General features: G+C 49.0%; 2 protein-coding genes across 4 annotated transcripts; one reads left to right on the forward strand and one right to left on the reverse strand.

Moving 5' to 3' along the window:
* Nucleotides 1-3,334: 3,334 nt before the first annotated feature.
* LOC123778787 (uncharacterized) lies at nucleotides 3,335-4,069 on the reverse strand. Of its 3 annotated transcripts, none has more exons than XM_087861847.1 (2): nucleotides 4,016-4,069; nucleotides 3,335-3,967 (listed from the first exon to the last, which is right to left on the reverse strand). In XM_087861847.1, exons 1-2 carry the CDS (start codon nucleotides 4,067-4,069, stop codon nucleotides 3,335-3,337), a joined length of 687 nt encoding a protein of 228 aa, XP_087717973.1. The 3 variants fall into 3 exon arrangements, with proteins under 3 accessions (XP_087717973.1, XP_087717975.1, XP_087717974.1); XM_087861849.1 differs by having other exon boundaries at nucleotides 3,335-3,703; nucleotides 3,782-4,069; XM_087861848.1 differs by having other exon boundaries at nucleotides 3,335-3,599; nucleotides 3,675-4,069.
* A 4,995-nt stretch (nucleotides 4,070-9,064) lies between these two features.
* Nucleotides 9,065-10,129, forward strand: LOC123778770 (uncharacterized). Its single transcript, XM_087861879.1, has 2 exons — nucleotides 9,065-9,571; nucleotides 9,746-10,129. Exons 1-2 carry the CDS (start codon nucleotides 9,065-9,067, stop codon nucleotides 10,127-10,129), a joined length of 891 nt encoding a protein of 296 aa, XP_087718005.1.
* Nucleotides 10,130-21,625: the final 11,496 nt, after the last annotated feature.

A 21,625-nucleotide genomic window follows, 5' to 3' on the forward strand; every position in this document is an offset into this window, starting at 1 on the left:
AGTCGTTAAAGCGTCTGCCTTTGGCTCAGGGCGTGATCCCGGCGTACCGGGATCGAGTCCCACATCGGGCTCCTCCGCTATGAGCCTGCTTCTTCCTCTCCCACTCCCCCTGCTGTGTTCCCTCTCTCGCTGGCTGTCTCTCTCTGTCAAATAAATAAATAAAATCTTTAAAAAAAAAAAAAAAGAAAAGGCGATTGCCCCAGACCGTAAGACACTAAAAGAACAATAAAAGAAAAATGCAATTCTTGATGCTGACACATTCAACAACTTAAGTGAAATGGACAAATAACTGGAAAGATACATATGATAAAAACTCATACAAGAAGAAATAGAAAACCAAAATAGCCCTCTGTCAATTGAAGTAATTGAATTATAGTTAAGATCCCTCTGACAAAGAAAAGGCCACGCCCAGTCCTAAGGAATATATAAAAACGCTATTAGAATTCCTAAGTGCAGTTAGCCAGGTCACAAGATACAAGGTCAATACACAAAAACTGATTAAATTTCTAGGTGGTAGCAATGAGTACTTGGAAATGAAATAAATACACCATTAACTAAAACATTGAAAAACGAAATAATAGAGAAACTTAATATATACAAGGTTTATGTACTAAAAATAATAAAATATTGCAGAAAAAAAGTCACCCTAAATCACTAGAAATAGATACTATGTTTATGAATTGAAACTCTATATTGTTAAAATGTCGATTCTTTCCAAATTTACCTGCAAGTTTAATGCAATTCTAATAAAAATTCCAGCAAGTTCTTTAGAAAGCAATGACCTGACTCTAAAATATATTCTAAAATCAGTACAGAAATATAAATGATCTAGAACAACGAATTATGAAAAAGAAAAACAGAATTGGATGGCTAGCTGCTGGATTCCCAGGCTTCATTTACAGCTGCGTTGGTGGAGACGGTGTGTTATGGGTACCGGAACAACGCTGTGCTGAAGACGGCATAGAGCGGGTCCAGAAACAGACCCGCACGTACACAGCAAAGATCATTCAACGGAGAAAGGATAGTGTTCTCAACAAACGACGCTGGAACAGCCAACAGCCTATTCAAAACTTAACTAGAAAGGGATCACAGAACTTAGCGTAACAGTTAAAGCCGGAATATTTAGAAGTACACATGGGACAAAACCGGCGTGACCCAGAGTTTAGGCAAAGATTTCTTAGCACCTCGGAAGAAAGGGAATTCATTGAATTGAATCAAAACTAGAGATGTCAGCTACTCCAAAGTACTGTGAAGAAAGTGCGAAGTCTGGGCGCAGGCGGGGAAATCTGCACAGGACACATATGATAAAGGGTCCCCGGAGTACGAGAAGGACACCCAGTGAGTTAAGAGCCAACAATCTGATTGCGGAACGACGGGCAGAGGATTTGAGCAGACGCTGCAGGAAGACAGACAGCGGGGAACAGGCAGGCCACCAGCGGATCCAGCCACACACAGCAGCCGGCAGGAAGGGCAAAAACCGCCATGCACGGTGCACCTGGCACATGACCCAGCAAGCCAACCCCCAGGTATCTACCCAAGAGAAAGGACGACATGCGGGGTACAGGTGCTTACAGCGGCTGCCTTCACAACCCTGAAAACCTGGAGACACCCCACAGGGACGTCAACAGGTGATTAAACAACTGCGATTCAATAAAACACGATCGGCAATTACAAAGGAAATAACCACGAATATATGCCACGAAAGAGGCAAGTGAACGAAGCCAGACGCGGAGCATGTCTGTTGGGCACCTTCCCCCTTCGGACGCCCGAGGAAAGCTCAGCTTCAGCAGCAGAGCATCTGCTCCCAGGTGGCGGGCGGGTGGGGAGGCTCGGGCCACAGAGGAAGCTTCGCAGGAGGGAAAGCTGGTACCTCTCGACCCCAGTGGAGGCTGCAGGATGCAGACCTTTCTCAAAACTCATCGAACTATACAATGAAATAGGCACGTCTGATGATATGCAAATTGTACCTGGACAAGGCTGATTCGCAGCTGAAGGGTTCTGGTCGGGGGAGAAGGGTTTGGGCATGGAACGTGCAGCAGGTGGGGAGTGTGGCGTGGGGGGGGAGGTGATGGGGGCTTCAGGGAAGGAGACTGAGCGCCTGGGGGTGGCACGGGCTCCCTTTGTGGGTTCTGGCCATGGACACAGATGCGGGAGAGTGAGGAGCTCACGGGCAGGGAGGGGAGGGCTCAGGAGGGTAGGGTGACCTCTGTCTGATTCTTCATGGGGACACTGGGCCACCGTTGCAACAGTTTTGGAACCCTGGCAGGTGACCTTGTTGAATGTCCCCGCTCTTGTCCACGAGTGTCCTTACGTGAGGCCACTGTCATCCTGACTTCGGAGCAGGCCGCTGTCCACAGCAATCGAGGCCTGATGGGCTTCCCAGTTCACAGGGAAGGTCCCGCACCATGACTCCATGTCCCTCATGCCCCCGGGCGGAGTCCAGACCTACCAGATGACGGCCCTCAGAGTCCTGCCCAGGACGGGATCCTGGGGGTCCTTCTACCCACCCTTAATATTTTGTTTCAAACCTAGTTGTTTTCTTCAGGAGCTTGGAGCATTGCCTCCCCCATGACACCACCTTTCCCCTCTACCTTTCCGGGAAGAGCCCGCGGGAGGACCCCAGGGGGACCCCGGGCCCATAGGGTCTGTGCTGCCTGCAGCCCACAGGCCACCTTCTCTGCGGTCCATTTGTCCAGTGAGGGCAGTGGGTTGAAACGGGCCAGGAGCTGAGAACCCCCAGACCATGACCCGTGGGCAGGTAGCCAGCCTCGGGAAGCCCTGGGCACGCAGCACCCAGCAGCACTGACCTTCCTGGGAGAGAGCATGACCCCGCCCCCCCACCCCCGGGGCCCTGGCCAGAGGAGTTAGGCCCCTGCCCTTCGCGACTTCTCAGTCCCTCATTCCCAGCAATGTCTGCAGCTGGAGGAGACCAATGTCCGCTCAAAACCCTGGGTTCCCCCGCCCCCATGAGGGTCAGATGAAAGGAAGCAGATCCGTTGGACAAGTGAGTTTATTGGGGTGCCCGAGGAGGGGCTGACAGGTCAGATGGTGAGGCCAAGGGACCCGAGCAGAGACACTGGGAGGGCTAGCACAAGGACCCAGAACAGGTGGAGGCGCCTCCTGGGAGCAGGAGCCCCGGGGAGCAGTGGGGTCAGCGGTCTGGGGATGCAGGAGGTCAAGGTCAGGTCAGGAGAGTGGACACATGGGGGACCCCGTCCTGGGTGCGGGCAGCCACCTAACACAGGTCAGGACTGGACTGAGGGGGCGCTGGGAGGACCACCGTCACTGGGTGGGTCCTGAACCCAGCTGGCCCTGGGGGGAGAGACATGCCCAGTCAGCAGCAGGACTTCTGGGCCGAGGCAGGGACACAGCAGGCCTGGCGGGAGCACACAGGGCGGCAGAGCAGGGACACGCAGGAGCCCTGGCGGCAGCAGCTGGGCTGGCAGGAGGAGGCGGGGGCACAGCAGGAGGAGGCGGGCACGCAGCAGGCGGGTCTGCACACGGGGTAGCAGAGCAGGGACACGCAGGAAGAGGGTCTGCAGCAGGATGAGGAGCAGGGGCTGGGCTGGCAGCAGGAGGGGGCAGAGCAGGGGGAGGCCCCCGAGCAGACAGGGGTGCAGCAGACGGGCTTGCAGCAGATGGGCTTGCCGCAGACAGGGGTGAAGCACACGGGCTTGCAGCAGACAGGGGTGCAGCAGGCAGGCTTGCAGCAGATGGGCTTACAGCACACGGGCTTGCAGCAGACAGGGGTGCAGCACACGGGCTTGCAGAAGACAGACACACAGCAGTCTTCCTGGCAGGGGGAGGAGCTGCAGCAGGAGGGCTGGCAGGAGCTGGTGCAGGCTGATTGGCAGGGGCTGGACACACAGCTCACAGGGGTGCAGATGAGGGTCAGACAGGAGCTGGGGGCGCAGCAGGTGGGGGCGCAGCAGGGGGGCTCGCAGCAGCTCTCTGGGCAGTCGTCCACCTGCCAGGGGGAGGCAGGGCAGGAGTCACAGGAGCCGGGCAGGCAGACGTGGCTGCCGTAGCTCAGGTCGCTGGAGCAGACGGACAGGGTGGACACGGCCATGGCGGGGGTGGGGCTGGAGGAGGGTGTGAGTGTGTGTGTGAGTGTGTATGTGTGGTGCCTGAGGCTGAGTTTTTATATCCTCCTGGATCTTGTGTCCCAGGCCCCCGCAAGCCTCTAGTTCCGGCTCCCATCCCATTAGAGATGCTTATATGCCTGGATGCTATCCAGCTCAGAAACCTCCTGGAGCATCGGGCTTCGGAGCGGTCCCACTGTGTTCCAGGGGAACAGGAGTGGGATGGGCAGGTCGCAGCCCTGCTTCTCAGAGCAGTGGATGGCGGGTGTGGAGTGAGGTTGTGGAGAGCATCCTGGGTGTGCGGGTCACCATCCAGCCACCAGCCAGGCTGCCCCAGGCCGTCGCTCACTTGGCAAGCAGCCAGCACTAGGAAGAGTTTCTTGTGGTTCAAACACCTCTTCCCCTGGGGATGCAGGACTGGGGCCCCCTGTGAAGGAGGAACCCAGAGGCCAGGGGTGGTCAGCGCCTTCCCAGGGCCACCTGCTGGGCTGGACCTCTTGGCCTGAGCTCTGAAGCATTTCTCATCACCAAAGCGCGTCCTGTCCCTGGGTCCACTTTCCACCTGTCTGTGTGCTGGGGAGACCACAGGGCTTTGTATCCAAAGCCTCCCTCCCTCAGGACAAGGACACTGCCTGGGGCTGTGGTTACGCATGAGCCACCCGAGCACCTGGGCTGGACATCGACAGCAGTCACCGCCCTCGTGTCCCTCTGGGGCAGCCTCGTCCGTCTGGACGGCCCCCATCTGTCCCCACCCAACCTTTCTTCTGGCCGGCTCCCTCACTGCGTGTCCCGCACGACACCAGACCACCCGCCGTGTCTCTAAGTAGAACACGGACACAGAACACAACAGAAAGATAGACAATGTGGCCGTGGAGAGCGAGTGTCCCTCAGCTCTGCCTACCAGCACCCCACCCTCCTCTCAGGAAGCAGCTACATGCCCCCGTCTCTGCACGTGTCTCTGTGTCTCTCTCTTAGTCTCTCTCTGCTCACACACAGGCACACATGCGTTCTCGTTAGTCACAGTCCCTAGGATCTAGAAAGTCACCGAAAACACTGAATTAGCAAATGCTGGCAACGCTGAACCATCACTCCCGGGGAATACGGGGTTGGGTCCCTGCAAGCTCTGGTCAGATTTTCAGCAATCCTCAATACACGGCCCGTTTGATGTTTCTGTTTAAAGTGACCTATTTAATAAATACTTGACATACATCTTATTTAACAGCGGACTCACGGCCACCGGCACCTTAACTCACGCCTGAGCAAGGCTTATGCGACGCGGGTTTGCTCCCCAGGGCACATGAGCCCTCTTGTGCCCAGAACCCTACCTGCGGCGGTACGCCTGGGGCCCGTTCGCCCCAAAATCAGGGTGTAAAGCACAGAACCCGGCACGAAGGAGCTGGTGGGAGGACGGGCTTTCGGGCTGGGGGCTGACGCAGGCGGCAGAGCCTCGTCCCACCCCAGCGGGGAACGGATCTGGAGCGCTCCCGCGTGTCCGCGAATGACCGAGCACACGTTGTGAGTGTTGATGAGGGTTACAAATAAATTTTAGTGAGTAATTCATGAATAATGAAGATTGACTTTATCATCTCTTCTCTCTACATGTTTAAAATACAAATTGTATCATATTCTACCCACTCTGTTTTTTTGTAACTTAATATAACATGGAGCTCTTTCCTTCAAATACATAAAGATTTCTCTTTCTTGTTTGCAGCTGCACAGAACCCCACATTGTCCTGTGTATTTGTCTGTGTCTTGCCTCTCTGTACTCCCAAACCTCCCGCGGCCTTATATTTAGGGTCTAGTTCTTAGAACTAGCCTGCGGGGTGTCCATTCTTGTGTGGACTCACAATCTTTATTTATAAATTGAAATATTTAATACTTTACATTTGATTTAATTATTGATAATTAGGTTTATATCTGCGAACTGATTGTATGTTTTCTGTTTGCCTAAAATGTTATATGTTTCTTTTACACATTATTTCCTGGCTGTCTTGGGGTATCTTTGTTATTTATCTCTACTCCCCCATTCATTACTCGTTGTCCGTGGTTTCGGGACTGTCTCAGAGGTCAGCCCAGAGGCTACAGCGCACCTTCCTGGGATGGTCAAGTCCAACGGACACGGGTGCAGGGGCCACTTCCAGAACAACCCTGAGACCCAGCACACCTCAGCCCCTCACCCTGCTCGTGCCGCACCGTTCATCTCTACTACGGCATAGAGCCCACGGGAAATCGTAAATATACTACATGTTATAAATCACGAATGGAAATGAGGGCCAGTTTCCACTCTATATGTCCCGTCGTTTACCCTTTCATGTTCTCCTCCATTTTCTTGCACTTCTGCCCTCCGGCCATCCTACCTGAGAGCTTCCCGTGACAGTGACTTCAAAGTGCGTCTTCTGACGTGGAATCCGCTCCGTGTTTGCTGTTTGGGCAATGATTTGTGGCACCTTCACCTCCAAATGGCATTCTTGGGGAACTCTAGCCCAGTTCTGCAGTCATTTTGGTTTTGGCCCTTAAAGATGCCGTCCCAGTGTGCCATTCTCGCTGTCCGATCCCTGTCCGCCACCCACACTACTATGGCACCCATCCATCAGTTCATAAATGTGAGTCCTGTGTTCTCTTCAGTCTAGAATTTCTACTTGTTTCTTCGTCTATGTTTCAGCTTTACAATAAAGATCTCCCTCTTTACACCTATTTCCCTGAACACTTTCACAATTATCTTGAAAGTCTGTGTCTGATTAACTCCAACACTGTCATCTCAGGCTTGTTTCTATCATCTGTTTGTCTCTTGGCATGACTGTAATTCTTGACTGAATGTTTGACATCGTCTATGAAAAATTCTAGCAGTTCTGGATGAGTTTCTCTTCTTCCGAAGAGGTCATTCTGGCTGGCAGCCTGAGTGGGGCAGAAGACTCGTCCTGATGTGAGGCTGCCCCACGGCTTGTGTCCCCACTCCTGGGGCTGAGCTGTCCAGGGGTCCCACCTGACAGCCACTCCTCCTTGGCCAGTCGTCAGGGTTATAAGTCTCCTTGGCAATGTGGTTGCAGAAGCTCTGCTTGGGTTTTAATGGTTCCCTGCTGGCTTTCTTAGTATCTTGCCTGAACAGCATGAACATTTGGCAAATGCCTTGAGATTCAACCTGCAGCTCTCGAGCTCCTCTCGGTGCCTGCCGTCTCCCTGGGGTCTTGTCCCCTCGGGTCCGGGCTGCTTCTGCAGTCGCAGACCCCATGGAGTTCTCCACCCTCCCATCGGTGTCCCAAAGCTCTGCCAGCCTCTCGACATGCTGGTTACTTGCCCTCACAGCCCACACCAAGATTCATCAGCTGCACTTCAGGGGAAGCCATGCAGAAGTGTCAGCTCGCCTCTCTGAACAGCCCCCGTCTCCACATGTTGGCCCTCAGCGCTCAGTCTCAGCAGCAGACTTCAAAAGCTTTGCACGGACGTTTTTGTATTTTATCCAGCTTTCGAGCCGTCCTCAGCCGGCATACTTACGTCTGGCAGAGGTGGCCGCATCATAGAGGGCGAACATCGCCCTCTGCCCACCCCTGCCAAGCACTTCCAGCTTCCAGCTTCCAGTTCCTGTGTTTCTGGAAGGGCCAGACTGAGCGCAGGGGGCCAGGCTCAGACCCACACCAGTTTTATAACTCAAGACATAAAGAAAGACAACTCAGCCCACAGTTTAGTTGAATTCCTAGAACCCCTCTCTCCCCCAGCACGCACGTCCTCGTAGTTGAGAGGCCTGGTGTGAGAACAACTGCTGGAAACACAATGGCCAGGAAGGGTGAGAATTGGAGCTCACAGAGGCCCCAGGGGCAGCACCTGCTGCCTGCGTGCCCCCAGAGCCCTCCCACTGGGGTGTGGTGCCACTCCCCTGGGCCCGGTGCTGCCGACCCCATTCTTCACGGCTGTCACAGGGCGCCAAGCGCCCACCTCCCCGGCCAGCAGGCCTCCACAGGGCTGTGACCTGTGCACCTGTGCATTCTCAAGCTCGCCACTGTTTCCAGCACGTGGGGGGTTGGCTCCACAGTGAATAAATTCATGCTTGGAAGGTAAAAGGACCAGAGAGGACGGAAATTTATGTAGCAGAGGGAACCAAAACCACTTGGTGGCCACTTGGATATTATTTGCAGAAGAGAGGAAGGCGTTTGGATGACTTTCAGGTTTCTGGCTGGGATGACCCAAGGAATTTTTCAATTAACAATCAAGAAAATCAACAGGAAACACAAAAGCAACCATTGTTTTTCCTATGGAGGCTTTGTGGGAGCTGCAATTCCTGCAGGGGAGAAAATAGGGCGCCCCCATTTGCACTCAAGGTTTGCAGGGTTTGGGGTGTAAAATGGCTGTGGACAGAAGCAGAATCCATGAGCTCGGTGAGTGTTCAGGCAGAAGTGGCTTCCATGGTCACGCAAGGACATGGAATGTATAGCCACCTGATTGTCCCACCTTCACCTGCTGGCCACCTGCACGTGCCCTCAGGGGTACTCCCACATCGGAGAGAGGACCAGGGAGTCACAACCAGAACATGTCTGGCTCCACACCCTCTCGGACTCTGGCCACTGCACCTCCCTGACAAGCAGAGGCCCCCGGTGTGCATAAGACCTACCCATGTGTCCACAAAAGGGCAGTTAGGATTCCAATAGATGGATTTCTTACACAGCAACCCAGCCCCAGGATATGCTATTTGCAGACTCACACTGTATGTTCTGGACCAAAGGTAGCTTACAGTGAGTCAACAGACCCCAAAATATACTAGGAGTTTTATAGCTAAGCAAACACCTCATAGAACCAAACACACAGCTGGCACTAATGAGAGTCCCCTGGGCTCCAAACACCAACAAGGAAGGGAGGAGAGTGGGGCCTGCGGCTGGGACAGCACACACACCTGGGAGGGTATAAAAGCCAGCAGGACACCCTGAGCACCTCACACACAGTCACACTCACACACTCACACTCACACCTCCTCCAGCCCCGCCACCCCCGCCATGGCTGCGTCCACCCTGTCCGTCTGCTCCAGCAACCTGAGCTACGGCAGCCGCATCTGCCTGCCCGGCTCCTGTGACTCCTGCCCCGACTCCTCCTGGCAGGTGGACGACTGCCCAGAGAGCTGCTGCGAGCCCCCCTGCTGCGCCCCCACCTGCTGCGCCCCCAGCTCCTGCCTGACCCTCCTCTGCACCCCTGCGAGCTGTGTGTCCAGCCCCTGCCAATCAGCCTGCACCAGCTCCTGCCAGCCCTCCTGCTGCAGCTCCTCCCCCTGCCAGGAAGACTGCTGCAAGCCCGTGTGCTGCACCCCTGTCTGCTGCAAGCCCGTGTGTTGCACCCCTGTCTGCTGCAAGCCCATCTGCTGCACCCCTGTCTGCTGCGAGACCTCCCCCTGCTCAGCCTCCTCATGCTGCCAGCAGTCTAGCTGCCAGCCCTCCTGCTGCAGCTCCTCCCCCTGCCAGGAAGACAGCTGTGTGTCTGTCTGCTGCAAGCCCGTGTGCTGCACCCCTGTCTGTTGCGAGTCCTCTCCCTGCTCATCCTCCTCATGCTGCCAGCCCCCCTGCTGCGCCCCCAGCTCCTGCCTGACCCTCATCTGCACCCCTGCAAGCTGCGTGTCCAGCCCCTGCCAGTCAGCCTGCACAAGCTCCTGCCAGCCCTCCTGCCGCAGCTCCTCCCCCTGCCAGGAAGACTGCTGTGTGTCTGTCTGCTGCAAGCCCGTGTGCTGCACCCCTGTCTGCTGCAAGCCCGTGTGCTGCACCCCTGTCTGCTGCAAGCCCGTCTGCTGCACCCCTGTCTGCTCGGGGGCCTCCCCCTGCTCTGCCCCCTCCTGCTGCCAGCCCAGCCCCTGCTCCTCGTCCTGCTGCAGACCCTCCTCCTGTGTGTCCCTGCTCTGCCGCCCCATGTGCAGACCCGCCTGCTGCGTGCCCGCCGCCTCCTGCTGTGCCCCCACCTCCTCCTGCCAGCCCAGCTGCTGCCGCCGGGCCTCCTGCGTGTCCCTGCTCTGCCGCCCCGTGTGCTCCGGCCAGGCCTGCTGCGTCCCCGCCTCGGCCCAGAAGTCCTGCCGCTGAGTGATCTTCTTAAGGTCACCCCAAAGCTCAAAAGCACATCTGCACAGCCTGGATTCTTTACTAAGCACCAAGACAAGTGTCTATCCCCCTTCCCTGGCCCCTGTGGTGGACACTGGTCACCCGTTCCCCACTGTGCATTTTTCCCACTGACTTTCCTCAAGTACTAACTTTTCCCAAGTCGACATGCCCTGCCTCCTACACCTGGGTTGGCAGTGACCCCACAAGGCCAGCTGGGCTCCCCCAAGCCTCTGGACCTTACTTGCAGTGAAGGGAGAGGTCAGGTATCCTCTCCTGAGTTGTGTCTCAGCATCGCCACTGGCCCGGTGTGGGCCTGGCTCCTGCACTGCTTCCTAATTTCGTCATCGCCCCTCATTCTGTGAGCTGTCAAATGCTCCAATAAATTCCTACTTTGGTCAGTTTAACCAGAATTCGCGTCTGTGGTTTCCAACAAAGACCCCTACCTGACACCCACATGTAAGGTGGCCTGTGCTTGTCCCCTGGCCGTCATGTTCCTGCCCATCAGTAGAGCCCAGGAGGTGCCTCCGGTGACATGTTTGTCCAGCACAGGGACCCTCGTTCAAGGTCGTAAGGCTCAGTAGTCTGACGGCAGTGCCTGGGGAAAAGCCACCTTTCAGGGGTGACCTCCCTGAGCCCAGACTCTCTCCAGCCCCCGCACTCCAGAAGGATGGACTCCACAGGCCCGTGCCGGTAAGAGCCAGCACTGCAGGCCTGGAGCAGCTGTCCTTAGCCTGGTCACAAGGTGGGCCCTCGGGTGGTGTCTGGGAGTGTGGATTTGGGAAGGGTTTGCACCCATGTGCTAGGAGGGCCTCACTGGGCATAAACTGTACAAACACTATGGCTTGTGCCGAACACCCCATCTTCCTGGGGGTCTGGAATTTTGGTGCACACCAGGCAGTGGGTGCCCACGTGACACGGCCCTGATAAAAACCCTGCGTGCTGACCTCTGACGAGCTCCCTGGGGGTGACACATCCTACATGTTGTCACTGCTCCTGGCTGGGGAGTTGGGCATGTCCCATCTGACCCCACCGGCCAGGGCTCTGGAAATGCACGCCCCATGTCCCCCAGCTTCTCCCCACGTACCTTGCCCTGGGCTGATTTTGCTCTGTGTGCTGAGTCCTGGGAGGTCCCCTAGCAAACCTCCTAATCCTGGGGACCCCCACGCCCATCAGCCTGGCAGAAATGTTCGCATCTGACGACAGCAAGCATGGCCGGGGAGATAGAAACAAGGTCCGCTCTGTGCTGCAGGTGGGAGCCCTCATGTTTCAGAGCAAGTTAGTAACATCTGGAAGAGCTGAACCTTGCACATTCCACACCCAGGACGGCTCTCCTGGAGAAGACGTCACATGTGTGCACAAGAAAGACATCAAAAACACGTGGACTCTTTCCCCATGGAGTTTGAAGCCCAAATGTTGAACACCACGAAACACCCTTCAGTAGGAGAACGGACAACCGGACCACGTACATACACACTCAGGAAGAGCATGGGGTAGAGTCCATGTGACTGAAACATCTGTTTCATGGCTGAACATAACACTGAGTAAAAAGAAAAGTCACACTCCAGATTGACACGTGCGGAATGGCACCCACTGAAAGGCTAAAACCACAAAGCAATACTTTGTCTTCGTGGCTATAAACTTCTCTATGAAAACTAGAAGAGGGTGTGTGGGAATGTGACTACCAGCCTCCATACTGAGGCTACCCCAAACAGAGGGGGCAGGGGACACATGGGGCTGTCAACAGCATCTGGAATATTCTATAAATATGGCAAAATATTAAGGTTTCTGTTAACTCATAGATACACGAACGTTAATTCTATTATTTTCTATGCTTTCTGAAATATTTTATAATAAAAATACTATGTAGAAAGGTAAAACATTCTATAGACCAATTCCTGAGCCAGTTTCAGTAGGATGAAATTAAAACAATAAAAAGAAAGTTTCATTCAGAAAATTTAAAGTTGCTCTCTCAAACCGGGGAGCGAACGGAAACACAATTACAAATTGTATAATAAGCAAAGGAAATAAACAAAGCCAGTACAAGTACTGCTCCTCAGAGCATGGGGGCTTGGGTGAAGCAGGACTCAGAGGGTAACCAAATCCTTAAGGACATACTGTAGAAAATAAGCAAAATTGAAAATAAATGAGATTTTAATTCAGAAAGTTAAAAAAAACTTCCAAAGGAAATAAATCGATTAATAAAATTAATGAATTAAAAACATAAAAAGCAATAGTAGATATAATCAAGGAAACCAAGCATTTATTTTTAAAAGTCTGTGAAAGAATAAAAATGCTGGAAAACAATAAAAAGACATAATGGATACTAAATATAAAACCAGACACATGACTGAAGATGGAGAACATCTTAAATTATGGAAAGAAATACACATCTTTAAATCAACACAATCAAATTTCTTGGACTAAGGGGGTAATTTCCTAGGAAAATGTCACTGAAATCAGTGCAAGGAAAGGTGCAGCACCTGAAGAGGCCAGCGGCACAGGAGAGCTTGGAAGGTCAGGTGACACAAAGTACAAGCTCCAGAGCTTGACGCAAGAGCAGATGCGCAGGACAAGGGGCCCCCAGGGGTCCAGTACGACCCTCACCCTCAGGGCCACTTGATTCCCAGTCAGGGTGTTGCTGTGGTTTAGTGGGGGCAGTGACGAGACCAGCCGACTGGGCGTCTGTATGGGGAAAACAAACTTTGCCTTCTTCCTCACATCATGCACGAAATTAATGGGGGGAGGGTAAGAACATTAGAGCTTACTGCAGAAGGTAAAATAGTGGAGGTCCAAAAGGATACACAGGAGAATATCTTCACAATGTGTGGTCGGCAAAGACGTCAAAAACATGAACCATAAAAGGAAAGAGTCAGGGGTGCCTGGGCGCCTCAGTCGGTTCAGTGTCCAACTCTTGGTTTCATCCCGGGTCGTGATCTCATGGGTCATGGGATCGAGTCCCGTGCTGGGCTCCTTGCTCAGTGGGGAGTCTGCTTGAAGGTTCTAGCTCTCTACCCCTCCCCCCACTCATGCACTCTCCCTCTCTCTCTCTAAAAAAAAAATAAATATTAAAAAAGAAAGAAAGAGTCATTACACTGGACTTCATTAAACTTAGGAACTTCTATTCCTCAAAGGACACCATGAACACCACAACACATCCATTAGGACACCTCAAGTTAACAAGTCTACTACCCTGAGTGTCAGCGAGGATGTGGAGAAACTGGAACATAAACATTTGCTGGAGGGAATGTATATGGGTATGGTCACTTTGGAACCGGTTTCGCAGTCTCTCAATCATACACCAATCATGTGGCCCAGACATGCCACTCCTGGCTGTTTACCCAAGAGAAGTGGCCACACAAGTCCACACAAAGAATTGTTCACGAATGTTCGTACCAGCCGTATGTGCATCGACAGCTGAGCAGATAAACAAGTTGTGTTATATCTGCACAGGGAATACTACTCAGCAGAGAAAGAAGGCAACCGTATCCACATCTGAATACCTCCATACACTCGGGGAAGAAGTCAAACCCTAAGAGTTCATACTATATAATTAATTTACATGAGACCGTAGAGAACTCCTAGATGAGAAGGAGTTCTGTATTTACTGGGGCCAGGGTCCAATGGGGTGGGATGAAGAACACATGGGAAATTTTCAGGATGATGGAGAAGTTCTATATCTTGCTTGTGGCAGTGGTCACACAGGTGCATATTTTCCCAAAGCTAAGCAAATAGAAGCTTTAGATGGGTACGTATTACAGTATGTAAACCATACTTCAGTAAACTTGACTTTTTAAAAAGGACACCATCAATAGAATGAGAAAAACAAGTTCCTGGCTTGGAAGAGTCATGTGTAATGCTCATACCCAATGGAGTGCTGGAAGAACTTGTATCAGTTCTTCCCAGGCCTGTGTTCAAAACATCACAATGAGAACTGTGGTGTATTTATACCATGGGAACAGGGCTTTTTTTGTTGTTGTTTTCTAGAGAGCCAGTCATAACATTTATCACATACCACTGTATATATACAACAGTTAACTCATATTTGGAATATATAATAAATTCTTATAAGCCAATGAGAAATACAAATAATCCTACTTTTTAAAAAAACCAAACAAATGACTTGAACATGCACCTCGGCAGAAAAGATTTCCAAACATTCAAGGAGCAGCTTTGCTGCAAATGAATGCAGCAATGTGGTGTCGCTACACCCTTTCCGACATGGGTAAAATTTTAAAAGACTGATAATACCTCATTTCATAAAGGATAGATAGTAACTACAAGTCATAAGATTGGCCAGTGGGAATGTAAATGTCTTTAGAAAGCCATTGGACAAAATATAAGCTAAACTGCACATGTACCTACTATTAGACCCAGAAATTCCACTCGTGGGTGCACACTGAAGATTGGCAAATACATCCACCAAAAACAAAATCCACAAGAATTTTTATAGCAGCATCATTAATATTAGCCAAGATCTGGACATAATCTAAATCTCCATTCTTGGGAAAGAGACTGAATCGATAATGCATAGCAAGTTTTAATGTAGCAACTGTAGCACAGAAAAAAAGAAAAAGAATGAACTACTGAATCTGCAGCCACATGTGTGCTTATCACAGACATTCTGTTGAGCAAAAGGAGCCATAAACTAAAGAGTAGATAGAACACAGGGAAAGAAGGTGGAATAGAGACTCCTTGGGGAAGGTGGGTTAACTGAGAAACAGCACAAGGGAACATTTGAAATTCTGGAAACATTCTATGTCTTCAACAAAATAGTCTAAGGGATAACTCTTCCAATCCAGAAGATTACACCCAGCTACATTATCAATCAAGAATAAGGGCAGAATAAAGTCATTTTTAGTTATGCTAAGCTCAAAAATTTCTCTCCCATGCAGCCATTTTCAGAAAGCTACCAAAGGGTGTGCTCCACCCAAATAAAGGCATAAACCCAGAAAGGAAAGGACACTGCATTCAGGAAATAAGAGGCCCATGGTATGAGAGAGATGGAGAAAAACCCAAAGACAATGGTGAGAGGAGATCCCTGGATGACACCTATGCCCCTGTGCAGCCACCGGAAGAGACGGCAGACATCAGCCCACAAATAGAGGGAGCTCATGGACAGACACTTCCACAAAATAAAGGAAACTGGTAGATTGCCTGATATGTTCAACCCTCTTGAGTGGAACTTGGGGATAAATTAGAGGATTTGGAGATGATTTAATGATAGGTACATAGAGCAAGAAGCAAATAAACGTAAGAAGCAATTGTTGACTCAAAAAAGGAAAAACACAAGCAAAAACAAAACATGTACAACTGAGGAAATTAAATCTGGCCCCACTACACAGACCTGGCTATGAACAACATGCCCTGGTTAAAATGATACAAGTTTGACAATGATTTAACCAAATGCTGGGGCATTACTGCCTTCTGAGGCTGGAAAGAGGAACTTTTCATGGGGTTTGGAGGGAAACAAGAGAAAGTGCTTTCCTCCACAACAGAAAACCACATCATAACTAAAACTGAAAACTCAAGGGGGGGGGGGGAAGATGGCAGCAGAGTAGGGGGCCCTAGGCTCACCTCACCCCACAAATACAATTAGATAATTCCCCCAAACACCCCAGAAGTTGATCTGAATGAAGACTGGCAGAACAAATGGCACAACTAGCGGGAGAGAAGAAGCCACATAGAAGAAGGTAGGAAGTACGGAGATGTGGCTCGGGAGAGAAACGGGTCACGGCCACTGCAGTGGCGAGGGAGCTGTGGTCATGCAGAGGGGCAACAGACACACTAGCACACAGGGGAGCACACAGGGAAAACGAATCCCCGTAGCAACTGGCATGGAAAGCAAGAGGGCCCAAATTTCATGAGCTCCTACAACCAGCAGGGCTTAGAGCCTGGAGTTTTAAAGGTCAGTGTGCTTGGCTCTGGGAGAGCCTGAAGGACATTGGGGCTGCTCTTGGAGAAAACGCAGGGCAAACAACCCTCAGACATACAGCAGGGAAAAAGTGATCTGAAAAACACCTGAGGCACACAGTGTGAAGGTTATTTGCTCAACTAGAAGCACATTTAATGGAGAGACCCCTCCGTGAACACAGGAACTGGCAGGTGCCATTTTCCTCCCATATCCTTCAGCATAAGCACCGGGCCACCTACAAAAACCAGCCCAGTGATGACACTGGCTACCTAACTAGCTTACACCAAGCCCCACATCCCCTGTGCTCCAGAAGAACCACCATTCCCAGTCATGCTCACCTCAGTCCCAGGGCCATGGCCCCCTCATTCAGAAGACCAGTCCAAATGTCTACTCACACTGCATCTCCCAATATGGGAGTCTCATGGAGCCTTGGTTCTGGTGATGGTGGTGACAGGTCTTATTTCACAAGGAGCCCAGAGCACAGCTAATTTAAAATATGTCACATTCGAGACAAGGACCAAACACTGACCACAACAAGTAAAGAAAGCCTAGAGATGACTGGCCTGAAGGATAAGGTGGCCAGGACATGACAGCAGAGCACATGCAGCACACACAGGAGAGAGTCCCTGAAGCACCAAGCCCTGGGGGACAGGGGACATGACATGGCAGGGTGCTACAGGATCTCCTCGTCATAAAGCCCTTACCTTCAAAAACAGAAGACATAACTAACCTTCCTAACACAGAGACACAGGCACAGAAAGTTAGACAAAATGAGAAGACAAATTTGTATCAAATTAAAGAACAGGACAAGGCCACAGCCAGAAATCTAAGTGAAACAGACATAATGGAAACATTTTAAGATTTATTTATTTATTTTTAGACAGAAAGAGACAGAGAGCATGAGTGGGAGGAGGAGCAGAGGGAGAAGGACAAGCAGACTCTGTGCTGAGCATGGAGTCTGACGGGGGGCTCAATCCCATGACCCTGAGATCATGACATGAGCCGAAATCAAGAGTCAGACACTTAACTGACTGAGCGATCCAGGCGTCCCTCCTCATGGAAAATTTAAAACAATGATCATAAGGATACTTACTGGACTTGAGAAAAGATTGGAGGACATCAGTGAGACAATTAACATAGAATAAGGAATAACAGCACAGATAAAGGGCTCAATAAACAAAATGAGAAACAGGCTTGATGGAATGCACAGCAGTCTGGAAGAAGCAGAGGACTGAATTAATGACCTAGAAGACAAAGTGCTAGAAAGTAATGAAGCTGAACAAAAGAGACAGAAAAGGATAATGGAACACAGAAATAGACTTAGGGAATCACTGACTCCATAAAATGTAATAACATTCGTATTACACGGGTCCCAGAAGAAGAAGAGAGAGAAAAGGGGGCAGAGAATTTATTTGAAGGTATAATAGCTGAGGGGCACCTGAGTGGCTCGGCCAGTTAAGCATTTGCCTTCAGCTCAGGTCATGATCCCAGGGTCCTGGGATCAAGGCCCGCATCAGGCTTCTTGCTCAGCAGGGAGTCTGTTTTTCCCTCTGACCCTCCTCCTGCTTGTTCTCTGTTTTCCTCTGTCATAAATCAATCAATCTATCTATTTATCTATCTTTTTTTTAAAGATATAATAGCTGAAAACTTCTTTCATCTGAGGAAGGAAACAGATTTTCAGATCCAGAGAGTACAGAGAACTCCCACCAAAATCAAGAAAAGCAGATCCACACCAAGAAATATTGTAATTAAAATGACAAAACATAGTGATAAAGAAAAAATATTAAAAGCAGCAAGACAAAAGAGGACAGTAAATTACAAGGGAAAACACATAAGGCTAGCAGGGCATTTTTCAGCAGAAACTTTTCAAGCCAGAAGGGAGGGGCATGATGTGTTCAAAGTGCTGAATGGGAAAACTGCAGCCAAGAATCCTCTGTCCATCAAAGCTGTCATTCAGAATAGAAGCAGAGATACAGAGTTTCCCAGGCAAACAAAAACTAAACCAGCCTTGCAAGAAATAGTAAAGAGGACTCTTTGCGAAAGAAAGATCACAGAGACAGTATGAGGGCAGGAAGCACAAAAGCAGTAAAAATGAATATTTCTGTAAAAATTCAGTCAAGGAACACACAAAATAAAAGGAAGTAAAATATAACAACATATACCTAAAATGTGGAGGGAGAGGAGTAAAGAATGGGTTCAAACTTGAGTGAACATCAACTTAATACAGACTGCTATATGCAGAAGAGGTTATATACAAACCTAAACCATATATCAAAACCACTATGCAAGAATAAAGAGAAAGAAATCCAAATATATCACTAAAGAAAACCAGCAAACCATGAAAGAGAGAAGACAAAAAAGGATCAGGGAAGATCTTCAGAAACAACCACAAAACATTAAAACGGCACTAAACACATATCTGTCAATAATTACTCTGAATGTAAATGGACTAAACACTCCAATCAAAAGACACATGGTGTCATAGTGGATTTAAAAAAAACCAACAAGACCCATCCATATGGTGCTTACAAGAGACTCATTTTAGATGTAAATAGACCTGCAGATTGAAAGTGAGGGGATGGAGAAATATCTATCATGCAAATGGATGTTAAAGAAAGCCAGTGCAGCCATACTTATATCAGACAAACTCGATTTTCAACCCAAAACTGTAACAAGAGATGAAGAAGGACACTACATCATAATAAGGGGGACAAACCAAAAAGAAGACGAGGAGATCTAACAACTGTAAATATTTGTGCCCCTAACTTGGGAACATCCAAATATATACAACACTTAGTACTGAACACGAGGGAACACATTGATAATACCATAATAGTAGGGACTCTAACACCCCACTCACAGCAATAGACAGATCATCTAAGCAGAAGATCAACAAGGAAACACGGGCTTTGAATGACACACTGGACCAGATGGACTTCATAGATATATTCAGAGCATTTCATCCTAAAGCAACAGAATACACGTTCTTCTCGAATGCACATGGAACATTCTCCAGAATAGATCACATGCGGGGTCACAAATCAGCCCTCGACAAGTACAAAAACCCTGAGATCACACCATGCATATTCTCAGACCACAACACTGTGAAACTTGCAGTCAAACACAAGGAAAAATTTGGAAAGACACAAACACGTGGAGGTTAAAGAACATCCTACTAAAAAATGAATGGGTTAACCAGGAAATTAAAGAAGAAATAAGAAAATACATGGAAGCAAATGAAAATGAAAACATGACCGTCTAAATAAAACCTTTGGGACGCAGCAAAGGTAGTTCTAAGAGAGAAGCATATTGCAATACGGGCCCACCTCAAGAAGCAGAAAATCTCAAATACACAACCTAACCATACAGCTAAAGGAGCCAGAAAAGGAACAACAAATGAAGCTTAAAGCTGGCAGAGGAAGGGAAATAATAAAGATTAGAGTGGAAAGAAATGATACAGAAACTAAAAAAAACAGAGAATAGATCAATTTTAAACCAGGAGCTGGTTCTTTGGAAAAAAATCAATAAAATCGACATATCCCTAGCCAGACTTATCAAAAAAAAGAGAGAGCAAGAGACAGGAACCCAAAAAATAAAAGCACAAATGAGAGAAGAGAAATAATAACAAACCCCACAGCAATACAAACAATTATAAGGGAATGTAGTGAAAAACTATATGCCAACAAATTAACAACCTAGAAGAAATGGATAAATTCCTAAAAACATACAAACTACCAAAACTGAAACAGGAAGCAACAAGAAAACTCGAACAGACCCATAACCAGCAAAGAAATTGAATCAATAATCAAAAATCTCCCAACAAACAAAAGCCCAGGACCAGATGGCTTCCCAGGGGAACTCTACCAGACACTTGAAGAGTTACTACCCGTTCTTCTCCAACTATTTCAAAAAACAGAAAAGGAAGGAAAACTTCCAAATTCATCCTATGAGGCCAGCATTACCCTGAATCCGAAACCAGATAAAGACTCTGCTAAAAAAGAGAACTACAGGCCCATATCCCTGATGAACACGGAGGCAAAAATCCTCGGTAAGATACTAGCAAACTGGGTCCAACAAAACATTTAAAAAATCATTCACCACAATCGAGTGGGATTTATTCAGTGTAAAGGGTGGTCAGTATTTGCAAATCAATCCATGTGATACACGACATCAACAAGAGAAAGGGTAAGAACCACGTGATCCTTTCGGAAGACACAGAAAAAGCATTTGACAAAGTACAACGTCCATTCATGATAAAAGCCCTCAACAATGTAGGGATGGAGGGAACAGACCTCCACATAAAAAAGGCCATAGAAGAAAATCCACAGTGAACACCGTCTTCAGTGGGGGAAACGGAGAGCTTTTCCCCTAAGGTCAGGGACAAGACAAGCATACCCACTCTCACCACTGGTATTCAACAGAGAACCGAAGTCCTGGCCTCGGCAATCAGACAACAGGAAGAAATAAAAGGCATGCAAATCAGCGAGGAAGAAGACGAACTTTCACTATTTGTAGACCACATGATACTCTAGAAAATTCCAAAGACTCTACCGAAAAACTGCTAGGACTGATTCATGAATTCGGTAAAGTGGCAGGATACAAAACCAATGTACAGGAATCTGTTGTATTTCTACACATCAGTAATGAAGTAGTAGAAAGAGAAATTAAGGAATCAATCACATTTACAATTGCATCAAAAATAATAAGATACTGGGGTGCTTGGGTGGCTCAGTCAGTTAAGTGTCCAACTCTTCATTTTGGCTCAGATCATGATCTCAGGGTGGTGAGATCCAGCCCCGAGTCAGGCTCCCCACCCAGCAGGGAGTCTGCTTAAGCTTCTCTCTCTCTCTCTCTCTCTTCTGTCCCTCCCCACTGCTCATGCACACACCACACTCTCTCTCTCTCAAATAAATAAATAAATCTTTAAAATAGTAATAAGGTACTTAGGAACAAACCTAGCCAAACAGTTGAAAGACCTGTACTCTGAAAACTACAGAATTCTGAGAAAAGCAATTAAAGATGACACAAAGAAATGGAAAATCATTCCATGCTCATGGACTGGATAAAAAATATCATTAAAATGTCTATACTCCCCGAAGCAATCTACATATTCAGTGCAATGCCTATCAAAGTACCACCAGCATTTTCACAGAGCTGGAACAAACAACCCTACCATTTGTACGGAGCCACAAAAGACGCTGAATAGCCAAAGCAATCTGGAAGAAGAAAATCAAAACTGGAGGCATCACAATACCAGACTTCGAGCTGTATGACAAAGCTGTAGTGATCAAGACAGCATGGTACTGACACAAAAACAGACACATAGCTCGACAGAACAGAATAGAAAACCCAGAAATGACCTTCACCCATACGGTCAACAATCTTTGACAAAGCAGGAAAGAATATCCAATGGAAAAAAGACAGTCTCTTCAACAAAGAGTGTTGGGAAAACTGGACAGCTGCATGCAGAAGAATGGAACTTGACTATTTTCTTACACCATACACAAAAATAACCTCAAAGTGGATGAAAGATCTAAATGTGAGACCTGAAACCATCAAAATCCTAG

The sequence above is a fragment of the Ursus americanus genome, chromosome 4, assembly GCF_024610735.1.
Source record: "Ursus americanus isolate L20-20 chromosome 4, mUrsAme1.1.p, whole genome shotgun sequence".
NCBI classification, from domain to species: Eukaryota; Metazoa; Chordata; class Mammalia; order Carnivora; family Ursidae; genus Ursus; species Ursus americanus.

Coding starts and splice junctions, on each gene's coding strand:
- LOC123778787 (XM_087861847.1), bottom strand. CDS start 4,069: ATGGCCGTGTCCACCCTGTCCGTCTGCTCCAGCGACCTGAGCTACGGC. Junction 3,968..4,015: donor ACCTGAGCTACGGCAGCCAC/GTCTGCCTGCCC, acceptor TCCCCCTGGCAG/GTGGACGACTGCCCAGAGAG.
- LOC123778770 (XM_087861879.1), top strand. CDS start 9,065: ATGGCTGCGTCCACCCTGTCCGTCTGCTCCAGCAACCTGAGCTACGGC. Junction 9,572..9,745: donor AGCCCGTGTGCTGCACCCCT/GTCTGTTGCGAG, acceptor TCCCCCTGCCAG/GAAGACTGCTGTGTGTCTGT.